The sequence below is a fragment of the Silene latifolia genome, chromosome X (assembly GCF_048544455.1).
Source record: "Silene latifolia isolate original U9 population chromosome X, ASM4854445v1, whole genome shotgun sequence".
Taxonomy (NCBI): Eukaryota; Viridiplantae; Streptophyta; class Magnoliopsida; order Caryophyllales; family Caryophyllaceae; genus Silene; species Silene latifolia.
In genome coordinates, this window is record NC_133537.1 from 2,260,928 (window position 1) to 2,277,306 (window position 16,379).

Sequence of the window (16,379 nt, forward strand, 5' to 3'; positions counted from 1 at the left end):
TTTTTTTTTTGTATAGTGTCACATACGTGGCCTAAGAACTAACAAGTTATTTATTCTATGCTTGACTCATATTGTACCCAATATAAATTACCAAAAGGAAACTAGTAAACGACATAAATAGTGGAAGGATAATAACATATAACCGGATCAATCTAGCTTTCTTACTTTATAAAAAAAAAGGGAATCATCTCATGATTTTTTTTTTAAGCCATAGTGGGCTTGATAGGTTGCAAACATATGGAGATCATCTCATGATATATTTGTCTGTAATTTAGAAATTTGCAGACAAGTTGCTTTTAAGTCATGTTCTTTTGGACCGAAATCGTCTAAATTAAAACGAACTGAATTAATAAAACTGAACTGAACTAAATTGAACTGCACTGAAATGAGTTGAAATTAAGTCCAAAAGAACAGGCTTTAGTGGGCTTGATAGGTTGTTTCATCTTACATAGGCTTCCTTACACAAATGATAAGCATAGGAGCATAGGACCATTTCATAACTAGCCCAATAGAAAGAAGCCCAAGTAAATTAATTAATAAATTAATAAAAAAATATTAAAAAATATTGTAGATAACATCTAAAGTAGGGAACTAATACTAAGATTAACTACTCACACTTTATGGCTTTATCCGTAAGTCCCGATTAAGATCATTGTATACACATCGACATTTTAGTGACTTACCAGTTACAAAGTAATCAATTGGTCTCCCTTGTGACGGGTCACCATTTGTGGCGGATATTTTGTGAGTTAAAATGGTAACAAAATGGGTTAGTGGAGAAATGGGACCACATGAATAGTGTTGCAGAGAGAGAAAAAGTGGATACTTTGTGAGGTAAAATGGTATCCGTCACTCCAGAGTGACGAATATGTGCCATCACAAATGAGATTTTGTGCAAAGTAATTTACTTTGAGCTGCAAAAGGAATCTCCTAAAACCTATTCTCTAGGGTTGTAGACCATAAGGGTCTACTAGAGTCAAAACAAAACAAAACAAAATAACGTACTCCGTACGAAGGGCGAGGCCAACAAGGCCTTTGGTGTAGCAGCCGCTACACCGAAAACGAAAAATTCGGTTAGAATCTCGTGATTTGCTACACCAATATTTACTAGTAATTATCTATACACTTTACCTTGAGTATATATTTTGCTACACCAAAATTAAAATTCTGGCCTCGCCTCTGTCCGTACTTAAACGTCGACATTCAAAGAACCTAAAAGTCGTAAACTGCAAAACGAGGAATTTTAGCATCTTTGATTCCTGTTAATCCCAAGTTGTGACTAAATTAAAAATGTTCTTCCACAAGTCACAACATGAGGGAGACAATGACTTGAGACATTGCCCATCTAAACTTTTCTTAATTTACTAATTAACTCAATGCCAATCTAACATAGCACATGGGTTGGTTTTTGCTCTTAAACATGGTAATGCCTCGCATATTAAGGTTTTTAATTGTCTATATTAAAATGATTGTAAGACTAGTCATAGTTAACCTTATTGGCAAACCCAACAGTGTTGTGCGGAAGCGTGGATACCTTCTGTTGGGGCCTTGTTACGCTGGTGTCTACGATCCATAATAATACGATATTCTCCGCTTTGGCCAAAAGCCTTCACGGATTTACTCTTAAACTTCTTTCCAAAAGGATTCGTACTATTATATTTAGTGGACACTAATAAAAATGACCTTTCAGTTTTAGACTACCGATGTAGGACATGAGTTTGCAACCTAACAAACAGAATAATGGATTACTGCTTACTCGAACTCGTCACAATTTGTTGGATGAAAGTCTCTTTGGAATTGGCTCGATGAGGTGTGTTTTCAAGCCATTCACTTTAGGTTTGGAAATCGGACTGAGTTTATAAACCGACACTATTCAGATTTTGTTAGAGAATAAGTCGAGATAATGTAACATATACTGTAATTAGATTATGTTGATATCTCGATATATTCCCTAACAGATTTAGGTTCAAACTTCAAATACAAAGTCCAGTTTGTAAACTAACTCGAGCCAACAACTTTGAAAATGTCCGGCCGAGACGTCACCTTGTCGACTTGGGTCCAAATATCCATGGATGTTGATTGCCATCAATCGGTCTTATGACAAAGCCAACCCGAGGTTAGTCTCACCATATTTATACCATATTCGTTTGCACAAAACAAAAACCGCTACAAACAAGATTTATACAAACGACGACTCACTTTAAGCGACCATAGCCATGTTAGCCTCATCAAGGTTTAGTAATGTATGAGTAAGACCTATTTTGGCAGTGCCTAGCTCTAATAATGCAATTTAAAAAAAATGTTGCTTTTTAAAATCATGCTATCAAAGAGAGAACAGTGTCACATGGTTACAGATCCAAGAACAAATAGGACTAAACATACATGAAGTTAGAGGTGATCATGGGCCGGGCCGGGCCGGGTTTGGGCCGGGCCCAAGCATTAAATTAAGCCCAAGTGTGTGGGTCGGGCTGGGCCGGGCTACAAGTGCGGGCCTATTTTGTCGGCCCAAACCCGGCCCATGCGGGCTTAAGCGGGCTTTCGGGCCGATTCGGGCCAATTCGGGCTAAATATTTTTTCTCTTAAAATAAGTTTAGAAATCCTCTTTTGAAGTTATAATACTTTGTGTATTTGTTATCAAAAATTTCGTATAGAATTGTCTGATTTTTTTCGAGTATTGCAATTAAGAAGTAGTAACCTAATGTAGCTTTTATGATATTGCTTGAGGTGACTTATACAAACTAAATGCACAATTTTTAGTAGTGTAATAATATATTTTAGTGCGGTGCTCACTGTATGTTGTTGTAATTTTGTAATTGATTTGATATTTGTTTTTCTTTAGGCTCAAAAACATTGACTTAGCACGCCGATAATGGTAAATAATTTATCGGCACTAATATGATACAAAATCATTAGCTCATTTTTTATCATATAAATACTGGTGAAGGAAAATACTAAGCCTTATCAAACTAATACATGTAAACAAGTTATTACGGCTTATTTACAATACAACAATTGATTGGTTAATTATTTTACTTAATGCTTATTAACATTCTTAAATTATACATATTTATAAATTTTGCATATGTTCGGGCCGGGCCGGGCCAAAATTCGGGCCGTAAAGGTGGCCCAAACCTGGCCCTATTATATTGAATCGGGCCATGGGCTTCGGGCCGTGGGCTTTTCGGGCCTAAAATCGAGGCCCAAGCCCGGGAAAAAATCGGGCTGGGCCGGGTCGGGCTAGCGGGCCTGGGCCATATGATCAGCTCTACATGAAGTGAACAATACTCCTACAATAGGTCTTGGTATAGACGGGTGGGCGAACAGACGGGTAAAGACCTCTAATAAAATGGGTAGGAGGGACAAGGTGGGGCACCCCCATGTGCTTCCCATTTTATGGCAAATGGGTATTTTGTGAGGGAAAATGGTATCCGTCTATATATATAGACGGATAGTGTCCGTCTATAATGAGAATTTGTGTGATATTCCTATTAGATAACATGAGTTGTCTAATTGGACTTGAGAACGTCCGGATCCTACATTCTATTTTCGTGTCACATCTTGTATTTCATTACCTTTATTTTACGACATTTATTCCTTAATTCCACTTTGATTTTTTTATTTATTTACGAAACACGCATTTAGTCGCATTTAAAAAAACGAGTCTCATACATTAAAATATACTCACTAATCACAACAGATCAGAGTGATAGATTCTCAATTGGATTAACATAACTTAATTACATTATGGATCAGGGGACATAAACAAGAGCTGCAACAATATTAAATATTGTCAGACCACCTATAAAATCAAAGTCCTGGTGTTTAATCCATCATAACAAAAAAAAAAAACAAAAAAAAAAAAAAACAACAAAGAAAGTGCAAAGAAAGTGAAATCAGACAAATAACATGGCATGCAGCAGTTTAAACAACATTCACAGCAAAGAACAACATCAGAAAAACAGCATGAACAGCAACTATATAAGCCCAAGAATCTCTTTCTCCAATGGCTTTGCAGAATCCCAGAGTGGTATTATCAATCTTCAGAGCATTGATCAATATGATCATTGTCCTGCAACATCAGCAGGATTAGATTTCGAGTTTTCCGTAGCCACTTTCGACATGAATGTGGCTGATGACCTGTTTTTCAATGGGAGATTGCTGCCTATTGTAGAAGATCAGAAGACTTTGGGTGTTAAAAACAAGGGTGAGACAACCACTCTTAGGGATGAGCTCCTGGCTGGCGACGATGACGATGGTGATTGTCGTGGATCAGAGGATGAGACTGGTTTTAGAATGAGGTTGCCAAGATTGCAGAAGGGTAATTCTAGTTTAGGTTGCAAATGGAGGGAAAGGCTTAGTAGCTTCAAATATTGAGTATTTTTTTTTTCTGAGTAAAAAATGCGCGTCACCTGGTGATACTGAAACTCATCATCAACGGTGACATCCCTAATTTCTTAACGACTTATCAGTGATAGTCAGATATAATGCTATTTTCGGGATTAAATCAGTTCAGTTAAATGTCGTGCACAATTGTTTTGATCAATTCTAATAATTGGTTCTCCCTTTCTTCAAAATGTGCTGATTCAATTTAGCTTTTCTGTCATATTCAATGTCGTAGCAAATCACTAAGAAAACGGAAGCTCTATTTCTATATGATTTTTTATGGTGATTTTCTTGATTTTGACCATAAATAAAATAAACGAAGAAACTCAAACAATTAAATTGTAAACATAATTAAATAATACTCGGTACTAAACCCAAACAATTAGTCTTCTACATTACCCTAGTCCGTCTCACATGGGAAATTGCGATGTATAACTAATGAGCGGATTTGTCGAAGAAGATCACATTTTAACACTCTCAAAACTATGCTATAATAGAAAAGACAGAACAAGGAACATAGATTCACTTCAGCTAAAACATTGCAAGTGACACTGTGACACCACATGGATTTCAATGCATGTAGTAAGAAGAGCAAAATTTAGCTCGTATTGTTATTAATTATCGTTTAATAATATACTGAGTACATGAATAAATGGTACTTCGTACAATTTGTAGTTCGGGTTGTCCTAATACAAAGTCTAACCCCGCTGTTTTTTTTTCAAATTATTTAGCTTGGGTGTCTTAGACATTTTTTTTTTTTTTTTTTTTTTTTTTTTTTTTTTAATGATGAACGGTAACTAAAAGAAAACCAATTACAATACAAATCTTTTAGCTCGGTGTCTTTGACTTTGTATAAACTGATTAAACTCCATTATAGCAAATCAAAGCTCTATGGTAATGAAACACCATTTTTAAAAACACATATTACAACACCGAAAGAAATGTAAATAACTACTCTGTATATAAAATTAAGAAAAAAAAATAGCATCATATATAATCCAAACCAAAAAAAAAAATCAAAACTTTGTTTTTTACTATCACTATAAACCCATTTTCTTTTAATTTACTTTCCTGAATTATGGGAGTCATCCTTGGAAATATCAGGCTGTTGATGTACTTGCTGATCAAAATGGGTCAATCCACTTCTAGATTGACCCATTTGTTGATAAATCTGTGTTAATCCAAGCTCTAATCCCGGCATTTGTCGATTATCATCATCGTCACCATTATCATCATCATCATTATTATTATTATTATTACTATCGCTTCCGACCATAATCGGTCCGAAATTCATGTGCCCTAAATCAAACCCTGAATACCCAACCCCACCAAAAATATGATTATTAGGTCCCCACATGTTCATATGACCTGAGGGACCACCCATCATAAACCCGGACTCAAGGGTGGTCCCTGGTTGTGAAACGAGGGAACTCGCAGTCGCTCCCATTGCTAAAGCCGGTACAGTCCCGCTACCGGTGGCGGCTATAATTGATGGTTCAGCTTGGTTTAGAAGCCATTGGATGGTTTCACCATCAGATTTGTGTCCAAGTTCTCTTGTTAATTGGAAAATTCTTGCTGCACAAAGTGCTGGCATTCTTATTCTTCTTCCTCTTCCTTCTACTTTTGTGTGTCTATCTTTGATTGTTGTACTCTTTTTTGGACCTAATTTTTGTTTTTTGTATTGTTTTTCTGGGATTGAAATTTGAGAATTTTTGGAATTTGGGTTTAATGTTTCATTGGGATCCATGAAACTGATCTCTACCCTTTTCCTGAATTTCAGAGAATTTAAAATTGAGAGAGTATAAAGAGGTTATTTATTTTGTGTGTGAATGGACTTTGTTATAGTAGAATTTTGTTAAAGAACACTTGGGAGTTTTTATGTGGACTGTCACCATGGAAAGAAAGTAATCGGGATCCTCTCCATTTCTTTTCGGTCCATATCGTGAATTCGTGATCTTTTACAACAATAAGCTGATAACATTTCTTGTTTAAGACTGTTTTAACTTAAGACAACTCTTATATCCGATTTAAATAGAGGTGGAAATAAAAGAAGTTTGTGAAAAGTCTTAAGTTAAGACGGTCTTAAGACGAACTGGTTGTGAATATGATGCACTAAGAAAAAGTTGAAAACTTTGACAGTAATTTTCACTGTGTTAGGCAAGAAATTGTGGCACAAAGTGACAAAGTAAATAAAACTGTCTTTAGAGATCACAAGCAGAATAGAAACAGTATTTGAAAGAAATACTGCTGATTATGTTCACAAAGGAAAAGGAAAAAAACAGGAGGTTCAATTGTAAGTGATTTTTTCTCAATTTCTTTAGAAAATTGAGGGTTGATTTGTTCCTTCTTCTTTTACTTTTGACCGACAGTCTTTTTGTCCAGCCTATATGCATCTAAATATCTAATGAATTTGATAAACTACTCGTTAGTTTGGTTGCATTCGCTAAAACATAAAAAAATGGTAAATTTAACGAGTTACTCCGTGTAAAATGAAAATTTGTTTGATAGTCAACCTCTTGGTAAGATGTAAACATTTTATGTCTCCATAATGTCTTGCCTACATCGCTAACCAAATACTATGGGGATTGTGTTAACACATGGGGAAATTAAGGATCTTATGATATGTTTGTAAGAGATTTCACCCATCACTTTGTAACAAGGTCTTATATTTTTGAACTTATTTGATGACAAGTAGCTGACACAAAGGTACACATTCCATCTTATTGGAATTGTGTTACGACAGTGGCGGATCCGGTTGTTATAGTTGATATTAGAGCAACCCTGCAACCGTGTGGTGAGCATGTGGTCAGACGTACACGGGTCACCCACGTAGCGGGGAAGGATTATGGGCTTGGCTGCGGTCAGCTTTAAGGCACAAGGTTGTCTTCTTTAAGTGGGGGAGTTAACACCCCAAGATATTGAGTCCTACATCGAGAAATTACGGAGCGTATGATATGTTTATAAGAGATTACACCCACCACTTAATAACAAGGCCGTGTTTTTTTTTTTGCTCAAGTGAGGACCTGTGTTGCTCAGACTCGTTTAAAAGTATCCAACATGGGTACGTGTCCAAGTGTCGGACTCGGCCATTTTATTGAAAAATATGCATATTTTGGCTTAAAATGAGGTGTCGAAGTGTCATACCCTTGTCCGAGTGTCGAGTGTCGGACACGGGTACGTGGGGGAATCAGAAGAGTCGAAGTAACATAGGTGAGGACAAATAACAGCCTAAAGGTACACATCCCATCTTATTGGGACTGTTTTACGACAGTTGCGGGCCGGGTTGTTATATCCTAGAATCCCGAAAAACCGTGTATTATACACTTCAATTTGAGTCGTTCGGAGGTCATACCGGACCACGTTTCTTTTTCTCCCGGTTTTTCAACCACGTGTCCGAGGTCATTTCAGGAGCTAACAAATTAGATTTCAGGCCCAAATAACGAGTATTAATATATTTTTCACGATTATTCGAGATTCGACGAATGCTGGTTTATCGCATACCGACATCCCAAAATGTCTTCCGTTGCTCCTCAAATTTTGTATGGCCGATTTATCTGACCAGAGAAACCTTCTATACGATTTCTGGAAAATTTTGTTCCGGGACCCTTAAATCTCGAATACCTTTGTATTATATACTTCAATTTGAACCGTGCAAGAGGTCATACCGAACCACATTTCTCTTTATCCCTGTTATTCTACCACTTGTCCGAGATAATTTTAGGAGTTAACCTATTCGATTTCAGCCCCAAATTTGAGTAGCAACGGGAGACATTTGGGGGTGCCGGTATGCCATAAACCATTAATCGGCGAACCTCGGATAATCGTGAAAAATGTATTAATACTCGTTATCCGAGGCTGAAATCGAATAGGTTAACTCCTGAAATGACCTCGGACATGTGATAAAAAACCGGGAGAAAAATAAACAGGATCCGGTACGACCTCCTGAACGACGCAAATTGAAGTGTGTAATACAAGGTTTTTCGGGATTCCAAGGTGCCGGAACAAAATTCTCCGGAAATCACGCAGAAAGTTCCTCGGGTCAGATAAAGCGGCCACGTAAAATTTGAGTAGCAACGGAAGACATTTGGGGGTGCCGGTATGCCATAAACCAGCACTCGTCGAACCTCGGATAATCGTGAAAAATGTATTAATACTCGTTATCCGAGGCTGAAATCGAATAGGTTTACTCCTGAAATGACCTCGGACGCGTGATAAAAAAAACCGGGTCAGGTACGAACTCCCGAATAGCTCAAATTGAAGTGTATAATACACGGTTTTTCGGGATTCTAGGGTGCCGGAACAAAATTCTCCGGAAATCACGCAGAAAGTTCCTCGGGTCAGATAAAGCAGCCACGCAAAATTTGAGTAGCAACGGAAGACATTTGGGGGTGCCGGTATGCCATAAACTAGCACTCGTCGAACCTCGGATAATCTGAAAAATGTATTAATACTCGTTATCTGAGGCTGAAATCGAATAGGTTAACTCCTGAAATGACCTCAGACACGTTATAAAAAACCGGGAGAAAAAGAAACAGGGTCTGGTACGACCTCTTGAACGGCTCAAATTGAAGTGCGGTTTTTCGGGATTCCGGGGTGCCGGAACAAAATTCTCCGGAAATCGCGGAGAAAGTTTCCCGGGTCAGATAAAGCGGCCATGAAAAATTTGAGTAGCAACGGAAGACATTTGGGGGTGCCGGTATGCCATAAACCAGCACTCGCCGAACCTCGGATAATCGTGAAAAATGAATTAATACTCGTTATCCGAGGCTGAAATCGAATAGGTTAACTCCGAAAATGACCTCGGACGCGTGATAAATAAACCGGGAGAAAAAGAAACAGGGTCCGGTACGACCTCCCGAACGGCTCAAATCGAAGTGTATATAATAATACACGGTTTTTCGGGATTCCAAGGTGCCAGAACAAAATTCTCCGGAAATCACGCAGAAAGTTCCTCGAGTCAGATAAAGGGGCCACGCAAAATTTGAGTAGCAACGAAAGACATTTGGGGGTGTCGGTATGCCATAAACCAGCACTCGTCGAACCTCGGATAATCGTGAAAAATGTATTAATACTCGTTATCTGAGGCTGAAATCGAATAGGTTCCCGAACGGCTCAAATAGAAGTGTATAATACACGGTTGCCAGATTCCGGTGCTTAGGAACAAAATTCTCCTAAATCACGCAAAGTTTCGCACACCTAAGCACCCCAAATGTCTTCCGTAGGTGCTCAAATTTTGCGTACGCTTTATCGACACCAGGAACTTTCTATGCGATTTCCGGAGAATTTTGTTCGGGACCCCTAATCCCAAAAACCGTGTATTATACACTTCAATTTCACGTCGGGAGGTCGACGGACCGGTTTCTTTTTCTCCCTGTTTTTCAATCACGCGTCCTACCTCATTTCAGGAGTTAACCTGTTCGATTTCAGCCTCAAATAACGAGCTTTAACGCATTTGTCACGATAATCCGAGTTTCGGCGAATGCTGGTTTCTGGCACACCGGCACCCCCAAATGTTTTCCGTAGGTGCTCAAATTTTGCGTGGCAGCTTTATCTAACCCCAGGAACTTTCTATGCGATTTCCGGAGAATTTTGTTCCGGGACCCCGGAATCCCGAAAAACCGTGTATTATACACTTCAATTTCAGCCGTTCGGGAGGTCGTATCGGACCCGGTTTCATTTTCTCCCTGTTTTTCAATCACGCGTCCTACCTCATTTCAGAAGTTAACCTGTTCGATTTCAGCCTCAAATAACGAGTTTTAACACATTTTCACGATAATCCGAGTTTGCGAATCTTGGTTTCGCACACCGCACCCCCAAATGTCTTCCGTTGGTGCTCAAATTTTGCGTGGCCGCTTTATCTGACCCCAAGAACTTTCTATGCGATTTCCAAGAATTTTGTTCAGGACCCGGAATCCAAAAACCGTGTATTATACACTTAAATTTCACCGTTCGGGAGGTCGACTGGGACCGGTTTCTTTTTCTCCCTGTTTTTCAATCACGCGTCCTACCTCATTTCAGGAGTTAACCTGTTCGATTTCAGACTCAAATAACGAGCTTTAACGCATTTTTCACGGTAATCCGAGTTTCGCGAATCTTTGGTTTTACGCACAGGCGCCCCTAAATGTCTTCCGTAGGTGCACAAATTTTGCGTGGCCTCTTTATCTCGACCCGGGAACTTTCTATGCGATTTCGGAGAATTTTGTTCCGGGAACCCTAATCCCGAAAAACCGTGAATTATACACTTCAATTTCGGTAGTTCGGGAGGTAAATGCTAGGACGGTTTCTTTTTCTCCCTGTTTTTCAATTACGCGTCCTACCTCATTTCAGGAGTTAACCTGTTCGATTTCAGCCTCAAATAACGAGCTTTAACGCATTTTTCACGATAATCCGAGTTTCGGCGAATGCTGGTTTCTGACACACCGGCACCCTCAAATGTCTTCCGTAGGTGCTCAAATTTTGCGTGACCGCGTTATCTGAGTCCAAGAACTTTCTATGCGATTTCCGGAGTATTTTTTCCGGGACCCCGGAATCCCGAAAACCGTGTATTATACACTTCAATTTCAGCCGCTCGGGAGGTCGTACCGTACCCGCTTTCTTTTTCTCCTTGTTTTTCAATCACGCGTCCTACCTCATTTCAGGAGTTAACCTGTTCGATTTCAGCCTCAAATAACGAGCTTTAACGCATTTTTCATGATAATCGAGTTTCGGCGAATCTTTGGTTTCTCGCACACCGGCACCCCCAAATGTCTTCCGTTGGTGCTCAAATTTTGCGTGTTTGCTTTATCCGGCCCCCGGGAACTTTCTATGCGATTTCGGAGAATTTTGTTAGGGAATCAAATCAAAAAACCGTGTATTATACTCTTCAATTTCATCCGTTCGGGAGGTCGTAGGACCGGTTTCTTTTTCTCCTGTTTTTCAATCACGCGTCCTAGCTCATTTCAGGAGTTAACTGTTCGATTTGACCTCAAATAACGAGTTTTAACGCATTTTCACGATAATCCGAGTTTCGGCGAATCTTTGGTTTCGCACACCGCACCCCAAATGTCTTCCGTTGGTGCTCAAATTTTGCGTGGCGCTTTATCTGACCCCAGGAACTTTCTATGCGATTTCCGGAGAATTTTGTTCCGGGATCCGGAATCCGAAAATCGTGTATTATACACTTCAATTTCAGCCGCTCGGGAGATCGTACCGTACCCGCTTTCTTTTTCTCCTTGTTTTTCAATCACGCGTCCTACCTCATTTCAGGAGTTAACCTGTTCGATTTCAGCCTCAAATAACGAGCTTTAACGCAATTTTCACGATAATCCGAGTTTCGGTGAATCTTTGGTTTTCGCACACCGCACCCCAAATGTCTTCCGTTGGTGCTCAAATTTTGCGTGGCCGCTTTATCTGACCCCAGGAACTTTCTATGCGATTTCGGAGAATTTTGTTTGGGACGAAATCCGAAAAACCGTGTATTATACACTTCAATTTCGGCCGTTCGGGAGGTCGACGGACCCGATTTCATTTTCTCCTGTTTTTCAATCACGCGTCCTACCTCATTTCAGGAGTTAACCTGTTCGATTTGAGCCTCAAATAACGAGCTTTAACGCATTTTTCACGATAATCGAGTTTCGCGAATTTGGTTTCAGCAAACCGCACCCCAAATGTCTTCCGTTGGTGCTCAAATTTTGCGTGGCCGCTTTATCTAACCCCAAGAACTTTCTATGCGATTTCCGAAGAATTTTGTTCCGAGACCCTGGAATCCCGAAAAACCATGTCTTATACACTTCAATTTCAACCGTTCGGGAGGTCGTACCGGACCCGGTTTCTTTTTCTCCCTATTTTTCAATCACGCGTCCTACCTCATTTCAGGAGTTAACCTGTTCGATTTCAGCCTCAAATAACGAGCTTTAACGCATTTTTCACGATAATCCGAGTTTCGGCGAATGTCGGTTTCTGGCACACTGGCACCCCCAAATATCTTCCGTAGGTGCTCAAATTTTGCGTGGCCGCTTTATCTGACCCCAGAAACTTTCTATGCGATTTCCGGAGAATTTTTTTCCGGGACCCCGTAATCACGAAAAACCGTGTATTATACACTTCAATTTCAGCCGTTCGGGAGGTCGTACTGGACCCGGATTCATTTTCTCCCTGTTTTTCAATCACGCGTCCTACCTCATTTCAGGAGTTAACCTGTTTGATTTCAGCCTCAAATAACGAGCTTTAACACATTTTTCACGATAATCCGAGTTTCGGCGAATACTGGTTTCTGGCAGACCGGCACCCCTAAATGTCTTCCGTTAGAGTTCAAATTTTGCGTGGCCGCTTTATCTGACCCCAGGAACTTTCTATGCGATTTCCGGAGAATTTTGTTCCGGGAACCCGGAATCTCCAAAAACCGTGTATTATACACATCAATTTCAGTCGTTCGGGAGGTCGTACCGGACCCGGTTTTTTTTTCTCCTTGTTTTTCAATCACGCGTCCTACCTCATTTCAAGAGTTAACCTGTTCGATTTCAGCCTCAAATAACGAGCTTTAACACATTTTTCACGATAATCCGAGTTTCGGCGAATGCTGGTTTCTGGCACACCGGCACCCCCAAATGTCTTCCGTTGGTGCTCAAATTTTGCGTGGCCGCTTTATCTAACCCCAAGAACTTTCTATGCGATTTCCGAAGAATTTTGTTCCGGGACCCTGAAATCCCGAAAAACCGTGTATTATACACTTCAATTTCAACCGTTCGGAAGGTCGTACCGGACCCGATTTCTTTTTCTCCCTATTTTTCAATCACGCGTCCTACCTCATTTCAGGAGTTAACCTGTTCGATTTCAGCCTCAAATAACGAGCTTTAACGCATTTTTCACGATAATCCGAGTTTCGGCGAATGCTGGTTTCTGACACACCGGCACCCCCAAATGTCTTCCGTTCGTACTCAAATTTTGCGTGGCCACTTTATCTGACCCCAGGAACTTTCTATGCGATTTCCGGAGAATTTTGTTCCGGGACCCCGGAATCTCCAAAAACCGTGTATTATACACTTCAATTTCAGTCGTTCGGGAGGTCGTACAGGACCTGGTTTCTTTTTCTCCCTGTTTTTCAATCACGCGTCCTACCTCATTTCAGGAGTTAACCTGTTCGAATTCAGCCTCAAATAACGAGCTTTAACGCATTTTTCACGATAATCCGAGTTTCGGCGAATCCTGGTTTCTGGCACACCGGCACCCCCAAATGTCTTCCGTTGGTGCTCAAATTTTGCGTGACCGCTTTATCTGACCCCAGGAACTTTCTATGCGATTTCCGGAGAATTTTGTTCCGGGACCCCGGAATCCTGAAAAACCGTGTATTATACACTTCAATTTCAGCCGTTCGGGAGGTCGTACCGGACCCGTTTCTTTTTCTCCCTATTTTTCAATCACGCGTCCTACCTCATTTCAGGAGTTAACCTGTTCGATTTCAGCCTCAAATAACGAGCTTTAACGCATTTTTCACGATAATCCGAGTTTCGGCGAATCTTGGTTTAGCTCGCACACCTAAGCACCCCCAAATGTCTTCCGTAGGTGCTCAAATTTTGCGTGGCCGCTTTATCTGACACCAGGAACTTTCTATGCGATTTCCAGGAGAATTTTGTTCGGGACCGGAATCCCGAAAAACCGTGTATTATACACTTCAATTTCATTGTTCGGGAGGGTCAGGACCGGTTTCTTTTTCTCCTGTTTTTCAATCACGCATCCTACCTCATTTCAGGAGTTAACCTGTTCGATTTCAACCTCAAATAACGAGCTTTAACGCATTTTTCACGATAATCCGAGTTTCGGCGAATCTTGGTTTCGCACACCGCAGCACCACCAAATGTCTTCCGTAGGTGCTCAAATTTTGCGTGGCCGCTTTATCTGACCCCAGGAACTTTCTATGCGATTTCCAGGAGAATTTTGTTCGGGACCGCTGAATCCGAAAAACCGTGTATTATACACTTCAATTTACCGTTCGGGAGGTCGTATCGGACCGGTTTCATTTTCTCCTGTTTTTCAATCACGCGTCCTACCTCATTTCAGGAGTTAACCTGTTCGGTTTCAGCCTCAAATAACGAGCTTTAACACATTTTTCACGATAATCAGGAGTTTGGCGAATGCTTTGGTTTGCACTGGCACCCCCAAATGTCTTCCGTTGGTGCTCAAATTTTGCGTGGCCGCTTTATCTAACCCCAAGAACTTTCTATGAGATTTCCGAAGAATTTTGTTCGAGACCACGGAATCCGGAAAAACCATGTATTATACACTTCAATTTCAAGTAGTTCGGGAGGTAAATCTTAGGACCGGTTTCTTTTCTCCCTATTTTTCAATCACGCGTCCTACCTCATTTCAGGAGTTAACCTGTTCGATTTCAGCCTCAAATAACGAGCTTTAACGCATTTTTCACGATAATCAGAGTTTCGGCGAATGCGGTTTCGGCACACGGCACCCCAAATGTCTTCCGTAGGTGCTCAAATTTTGCGTGGCGCTTTATCGACACCGGGAACTTTCTATGCGATTTCGGAGAATTTTGTTCGGGACCCGAATCCGAAAAACCGTGTATTATACACTTCAATTTGGTAGTTCGGGAGGTCGTACCGGACCGGTTTCTTTTTCTCCTGTTTTTCAATCACGCATCCTACCTCATTTCGGGAGTTAACCTGTTCGATTTCAGCCTCAAATAACGAGCTTTAACGCATTTGTCACGATAATCCGAGTTTCGGCGAATGCTGGTTTCTGGCACACCGGCACCACCAAATGTCTTCCGTAGGTGCTCAAATTTTGCGTGGCCGCTTTATCTGACCCCAGGAACTTTCTATGCGATTTCCGGAGAATTTTGTTCAGGGACCGCGGAATCCCGAAAAACCGTGTATTATACACTTCAATTTCAGCCGTTCGGGAGGTCGTATCGGACCCGGTTTCATTTTCTCCCTGTTTTTCAATCACGCGTCCTACCTCATTTCAGGAGTTAACCTGTTCGGTTTCAGCCTCAAATAACGAGCTTTAACACATTTTTCACGATAATCCGAGTTTCGGCGAATGCTGGTTTCTGGCACACCGGCACCCCCAAATGTCTTCCGTTGGTGCTCAAATTTTGCGTGGCCGCTTTATCTAACCCCAAGAACTTTCTATGAGATTTCCGAAGAATTTTGTTCCGAGACCCTGGAATCCGGAAAAACCATGTATTATACACTTCAATTTCAACCGTTCGGGAGGTCGTACCGGACCCGGTTTCTTTTTCTCCCTATTTTTCAATCACGCGTCCTACCTCATTTCAGGAGTTAACATGTTCGATTTCAGCCTCAAATAACGAGCTTTAACGCATTTTTCACGATAATCCGAGTTTCGGCGAATGTCGGTTTCTGGCACACCGGCACCCCCAAATATCTTCCGTAGGTGCTCAAATTTTGTGTGGCCACTTTATCTGACCCCAGTAACTTTTTATGCGATTTCCGGAGAATTTTGTTCCGGGACCCCGGAATCTCCAAAAACCGTGTATTATACACTTCAATTTCTGCCGTTCGGGAGGTCGTGCGGACCCGGATTCATTTTCTCCTGTTTTTCAATCACGCGTCCTACCTCATTTCAGGAGTTAACATTCGATTCGACCTCAAATAACGAGCTTTAACACATTTTTCACGATAATCGAGTTTAGCGAACGGTTTCGCAGACCGGCACCCCTAAATGTCTTCCGTTGGTGCTCAAATTTTGCGTGGCCGCTTTATCTGACCCCGGGAACTTTCTATGCGATTTCCGGAGAATTTTGTTCGGGACCGGAATCTCCAAAACCGTGTATTATAAACTTCAATTTCGTCGTTGGGAGGTAAATCTGGACCGGTTTCTTTTTCTCCCTATTATTCAATCACGCGTCCTACCTCATTTTCAGGAGTTAACCATTCGATTTCCGCCTCAAATAACGAGTTTTAACGCATTTTTCACGATAATCCGGAGTTTCGCGAATCTTTGGTTTCGCACACCGACACCCCCAAATGTCTTCCGTAGAT

General features: G+C 40.9%; 2 protein-coding genes across 2 annotated transcripts; one reads left to right on the top strand and one right to left on the bottom strand.

Moving 5' to 3' along the window:
- Positions 1–3,906: 3,906 nt before the first annotated feature.
- LOC141622771 (uncharacterized) lies at positions 3,907–4,374 on the top strand. The gene has a single exon (XM_074438782.1). The coding sequence runs from the start codon at positions 3,907–3,909 to the stop codon at positions 4,372–4,374; it is 468 nt and encodes a 155-aa protein (XP_074294883.1).
- A 1,072-nt stretch (positions 4,375–5,446) lies between these two features.
- Positions 5,447–5,977, bottom strand: LOC141622784 (transcription factor TCP20-like). Its single transcript, XM_074438805.1, has one exon. The coding sequence runs from the start codon at positions 5,975–5,977 to the stop codon at positions 5,447–5,449; it is 531 nt and encodes a 176-aa protein (XP_074294906.1).
- Between the last annotated feature and the right edge of the window lie 10,402 nt (positions 5,978–16,379).